The sequence below is a fragment of the Hippopotamus amphibius genome, chromosome 17, assembly GCF_030028045.1.
Source record: "Hippopotamus amphibius kiboko isolate mHipAmp2 chromosome 17, mHipAmp2.hap2, whole genome shotgun sequence".
In the NCBI taxonomy this organism is placed as follows: Eukaryota; Metazoa; Chordata; class Mammalia; order Artiodactyla; family Hippopotamidae; genus Hippopotamus; species Hippopotamus amphibius.
This window is the reverse complement of record NC_080202.1, coordinates 35,493,227-35,499,226: the sequence shown is the minus strand read 5'-3', so window position 1 is coordinate 35,499,226 and position 6,000 is coordinate 35,493,227. Positions and strand designations below refer to the sequence as shown.

General features: G+C 49.2%; 1 protein-coding gene across 5 annotated transcripts in view; it reads left to right on the top strand.

The window, feature by feature from the left end:
* Window positions 1–981: 981 nt before the first annotated feature.
* Window positions 982–6,000, top strand: part of MYCBPAP (MYCBP associated protein) — an 18,200-nt gene continuing 13,181 nt past the window's right edge. For 4 of the 5 annotated variants that reach the window (XM_057715160.1, XM_057715161.1, XM_057715162.1 and 1 more), the window contains exon 1: window positions 995–1,159. In XM_057715160.1, coding sequence (XP_057571143.1) covers window positions 1,084–1,159 — 76 coding nt within the window. In that variant the 5' untranslated portion in view covers window positions 995–1,083. Of the gene's footprint in view, window positions 1,160–6,000 lie in introns of all 5 variants that reach the window. The other variant, XM_057715164.1, reaches the window with a different exon arrangement.

Here is a 6,000-nt window from a genome sequence, read left to right as displayed (position 1 = left end):
TTTAAATGCATATTCTCAGTTAATCCTTACAGTGGCCCTGTGTAGGAGGCATTATGACCTCCATTTTACATGAGATAACTGCGGCTCAGAGGGGTCAAGGGACTGGCCCAAGAACAAACAGCTAGGAAAGAGGGAAAGCTGAGATTGGAATCTAGTTCTAGAGCCCCTTCATTATTCCACGCACGGTTTCTGAGCCACTACTCTGTGCTAAACTTTGAGTTGGGATGGGGACAAAGGACAACCCAGCCCTGCTCCCATGGCCTTTATATTCTCTCAGCGAGCTTGACAGCAGCCAACCACTTAAACAAACACAGTAATTCCAGAATGCATTAGAACTCTGGAAAAAAATATACTGGGTGCATTTATAAAGTTGAGATAACAGAGAGGGCTACTTTAAATTGGGGGTGGGCGGTGGGGGTCAAGGGCAGTATCTCCAAGGACTGACACAGTGTGAGAAGGCCTCGAGTCCCCAGGCCGGGGTAAAAGCTTGGCTTATCTGGGAAGCGGTGTGACGGTCACCTGGTGGGTGCAGGGGACAAGCAGAGGCCGCCGGGCAACTGAAGTCCACGGGAAGCCATCGGGCGTTTTCCGTACGGCGTGAAAGGACCAATCCCGTGGAGGCTGTGCGGAGGGGCCAAGGGATGGCGGCAGCCGGGCTGCAAGCCGTGGCGGGCGTCGGAGGCAGCGGGAAAGGGCCGTGAGGGTGGCAGAGCCCCTGCCTGCCTCCCCCATTTCTCTCCCCCACCCCTCCAGCCGCCCCGCCCGCCTGGCTAGTGACGTCTCGGCGCTCGCCGGCGCCGCCTGTGACGTCACGATCCGGGTCGGGGGCGTTCTCAGGGTCGGCGCCGGAGGAGGGGCCGGCGGCCGGCGCGTGCGCGCTACATACAGGATGAAAAAGGTGGCTTCCAAGCAGTCTCCGCCCAAATTGTTCGGTGCGTGCGCGCCCCCGCGCGGGGCGCTGGTTGCTATGGACACCCGGGCGGCCGCTGGCGGGCGGGCGCGCTCAGGGTCGCGGGGCCCGCACACAGCCGGGTTTTCCGGGTCCACGCGGCGCGGGGCCACGCTCACCGCCCGGGCGGCACCATGAAGTCTCTAAAGAAGGAGTCCCGTCTCAGAATACCTACAAACAGATTCATGGAGGCCCCAGAGAGCGTGAAAGGTTGGCGCTGGCTGCCTTGGGAGCTCAGGAAAGCTCGACAGGGGCAGGGGTTCTTGGGATTCACATCATAGGGCCTGGAGGATGGGGGTGACACCAGGATGGAGGTAAAGATCACGCGGGAATGGGGTACGGGACAAGGGATGCCCTGTACTGTAGATGGGGCCTTGGGGATGATGTACGAGGCAGGGACCCTCAGGGGAGGGGGGCACAGGGCACTGGGGCCTTGAAGATGGGGACGTAGGAAGCAGGGGACTGACAGAGGTCTCAGGGATCAGTAGTCGGGGAGACGTCCTTGGGAAGGAAGACATGGGACGCAGAAGGCAGAATCCTTCACCTAAGTGGGGCGCAGAAGAGCCTGGAAAGAGTTTAAGATTAGGAGGGCCAGGACATGGAGTCCTGGGGAAAAGAAATTCAGGAAAGAATGCAAGAAACATGTCGAGGTGGTGAAACCAACAACCTTCCTGGGATTCTTTGGGAGGTGTCACCTAACAGTCCTACTGGAAACCAGAAGAAATGCCTAACTTGGCCAGTTCTGTTTCTGAGTGCCTTTTCCCACCACGTGCCCTCTCCAGCCAGATAGTTTCACACCTGTCCCACTTGTTTAACCTGGAGGTAGTCACTGGACACGCCTGCTTCCTGGCCTCTGCAGCTACCCTCTGGTTGCGAGTGGGAGAACCCCAGGGTACTTTGACAGCAGGCTGACCCCCACGGACATGTTCCCATTTGCAACCCACATCCTCTTCAGTCTCTTTTTGCTGTTTACATTTATCAGGGGCGTGCTGTGTGTGTTCACTGTGCTGGGCATCAACGCTGTGGGGTAACTGGGACCCCAGACCTCAGAAAACGGAGGAGGAGAAACCAATCAAGTATAAAGGCTGTGATATAGGAGCCCATAGGTATTAAGGGGGATCAGAGCACCTGACCCAGGCCTTGGATGGTAGAATTAGGGGGGAAGTTTTCTGAAGAAGATAACATTTATGGCTAGTTAAAAAAAAAAAAAAAAAGCGATTTGCTTCTCCAGGTCTAGGGAGCAGCATCAGCTGAAGCATGGAAGTGTGATACTGATGGTCAGGGCAGAGGTGGTGAGTGTGGAGAGGGGGGAGAGGAGCCAGAGGGGACTGCACAGGTGATCAGGGACCAGACTGCAAACTGGCTTTACATGCTAGGTGAGAAAGCCCACATGCCATTGCAGGCCTTGGGGAGACCCAGTCTCAGATCGTGGTGTGAGTTTGTTGTGGGGAGGGGGCAGGCCTGGAGTCAGTAGTTCCCTGGGAGGCCTGGAAAGAATGGCTTTATTTAATGCTTCTTCGTAGTATAAAAGTCCAGTGTAGGTTACATTGAAATGCTCTTTCATGATATACTTTTCAATAGTTAAGAGAGAAAGAGAGAAAAATAGCTAGTCTTCTTTCCCAAGGGCAGTCAAGGGCTTTCCTAGCTACTGCCTCCTGTTTACCTAGTTTCTGGGGATCTTATCAGATTTGAACTTTCTGCTGTAAAGAAATCAAGGAAGGATTTTTTTCACTGCATATTTATTTTTAATAAAAGGAAATTTAGTTTGTTAAATACACCTTGAACCTACTGTATAGCACAGGGAACTATACACAATATTTTGTAATAAACTATAAGGGAAAAGAATCTGAAAAAGAAGAAATTATATGTGTGTGTGTGTATAACTGAATCACTGTGTTGTACACCTAAAACTAGCATGACTTTGTAAATCAACTGTACTTCAGTAAAAATTTTTAATTAAAAAAATCAGAAACAATAACTTAAAAATAAATAAATAAATAAATAGCCCTTGATTTAAGAACATGCATTAAGGTGAGGAAAGAAGAAAGCATGCAGGGTACGTTTTTGTTCCTAAATATCTCGGGGGAAGCCTCTAATGTAGTAGGCAATACTCTCCCCTCCCCCGCCCCCCCCAATATAATAAAGTTAATCAACAGTTGTAAACTTTTGCTGTGTTTCTCCAAAGTCTCTGAATTATAGCAAAAAGGCAAGCAAATATTGTGACTTTAAACCTGTTTCGGGACCTGAGCACTTTTGACTCCTAGGTTTCTCCCTGCTCTTGTTGCTAAGAAACTGGGAAGACTCCCAGCAGTACCAGATCCCTCTCCATTATCAATTAAAGCTCAGACCTGGTAGGGACAGCCCCTCCCTTGTTTCCCCCAGTGCAACTGTGAGGTCAGAATTTCCCAAAGACCTTAATCAACAGTAATAAAGAATAACATTTAGATGAAACAAGAAGCAGAAAAAATAGAGTCCATGTTTCTTCTCCCTCCATAGCTCCCCCATTTCCCTCTCCCAACCCTGTACCTCCCACCCCACCTGAGCACCTTGCTTCCAGCTCCCTGGGCTAGCTCCAGCAGAGGTGTCACCTGACTGCCCCGTGCCCCTCACAGCTGTCAGGACAGGGGCAAAGTGCCAGCTGTGTGGCTCAACAGGAGCCCCACTCAGCTTGGCTTTCCAGACTAAAGAACTGGAAATAGCTGGGCCTCTACAGGTTCAGTAGTGAGGCATACTTTGACCTGTGGAAACCTCCCACAGGTCCTGAAATGACCCCCACAGGATCATCCTTCCTGCCTGGCCTCCCCAACTTGTCTCTGCCCCTCCTGTCCACCTGGCTTACCCTCATTGGATGAGTCACTCTGAAATGCTGCTTTCATCAACTCACTGTTCTGAACCAAACCTCCTTCTTACCGACAGAGGAAGATCAGATGCTTCAGACTTAGTTTACAAAGCCATGATGCCCTGATTTCCCTCTCATCCCCGCTATCACCCCCACCTCCTCTATAGGCCTTCTGTGTCACCCTGCCTCACAGATGCCATGCTCAGCCCCACCTCCACCTTTGCTCTGATTGTGATCTCACCTGGAACAGCTCTGTTTGCTGCTCTGCCTATGTGAGGACTTACAGTCCTTCAAGGTCTCACTTAACCGGTGAAGCTGCTCTTCCCAACCTTTTGTTAGAGCCCTAACTTCATGATCTACATCTGTCTGTTCCTTCTTTGATGTGTAACCAAAGCTATTGCCTGTGCCGCTAATTTAAGCTCTTAGGTTATGACTGGTGTATGTTAGTGTCTGCTGCATCTTTCAGTTCCTCAAGAGAAAGAGCCATATTTTAACCTTTTATACTGTCTTCTCTGTAATTTTTAGTACCTAGAAGGTGCTTGGTAAATATTCACATTCTCTAGAGTGAACTGAAGTTTAAAATGTATCTAACCCTTTCTATGAATATTAACTAGAACACACCATTCCCTGACTATATGCAGTAGCAGAGCAGTATATTTCACTACATTGAAGATAACTGTCTCAGAAAAACCTCAGACTATTTCAGGAATCTTCAGCAATGTTGAAGGTTTATAAATTTATACATGATAATTATACACCCATCAGTAAAAAGCACATATCTGAGATGTTTAATCCCTTGAGAAGATGTAGAACCAGCCAGGGTGATGGACAGAGGAAACAAATCTCCTAGAGAATATAAATAATACCAACATATTTATAAAAGCAGACTTCCAACTAGTACCAATTCTCTCTTGGGCTACCACCAACTTTGGTGACTTTCTGTAGAAGGGAGAGGGGAAGTAGAGATTAAAACCTAAGTCTGTGGGACTTCCCTGGCGGTGCAGTGTTTAAGACTCCGTGCTCCCAGTGCAGGAGGCCTGGATTTGGTCCCTGGACAGGGAACTAGATCCCACATGCCTGCCGCAACTAAGAGTGAGCATGCCACAACTAAAGAGCTAGTGAGCTGCAACTAAGGAGCCCGCCTGCTGCAGCTAAGACCTGGTGCAACCAAAAACAAACAAACAAAAAACCTAAGTCTGCATCTCCATACGTGGCAGGGATGGGACCAGAATTCGTGGTCAAGCCATTCAGCCCTTTGTGTGTTTGTGTGTGCAGAGCCATGTGGCTTGACTGGTAGATGCTCTTGAGCTTCTGCTGGCCCAGTTGCTGAGGAGGTGGACTCTGGCTGATAGGTGAAATTTAGAGTTATGTTTAGAATGATTCTGGCTTGAGAGATTGTTTTTTGCCACTGAGTATGTGGGCATTTTCTAAAAAATAGTTCAATTTTGGTAACAAAAACAACTGTCGATGTTTTAATGATACTGCTTCTTAAAAATGATAATGCTGTGAGAAACAGTGGACAAAACCAAGTTGTATTTTAAAGTCCTTAAAGGCAGTGCTTAGGTTTTCTCTTGATTATTTTATGTAGGGCCTTATATCAAAGCTTTCTGAACCAGAGGGCAGCAGACAGGAGGATACCAGCCAGAGAAATGAGATGCACTTGAAACTGTTAACCCACCTCTGTGGAAGGAAGGCAGGGAGTGTGTCCTCGCCGGGGAGTAACTTGTTTCCGCCTCATGCGTTCTTGGTACCATGCTCTGGCATGGTGCATGGGAGATACAGACAGGCTCAGATGGCTCCTCTTTCCTCCAGGCCCATGAGCTACTTCCTCCAACCACTTCACCACTGCAGTAGACTCCTAAATAATCTTGTGCTCAATCTTGCACCCCCTAATCCGTTCCTTGCCACGTCATGGCCCACAGGCTAAAAACTGAAGTCCTTTACACGGCTCACTAAGCCCTTCGTGATATGGCTCCTACTTTTCTCTCCAGGATGTGCTTCCTACCTCCCACCCCGCTGCATTCCAGCTATTTAAAAACACATGCTTTGAGTTCCAGGCATGTGCTCCACTCTCTCTTGCCTCTAGGCCTCTTTGTGCTATGCCCTTTGGAATTCCTGTTCTCTATTCCCTTTCCCTTGTCTCTCTTCATCCTTCAGCTCTCAGTCTAATTACTACCTCCTTGGGAAGCCCTCCCCGACCATCCAACACACC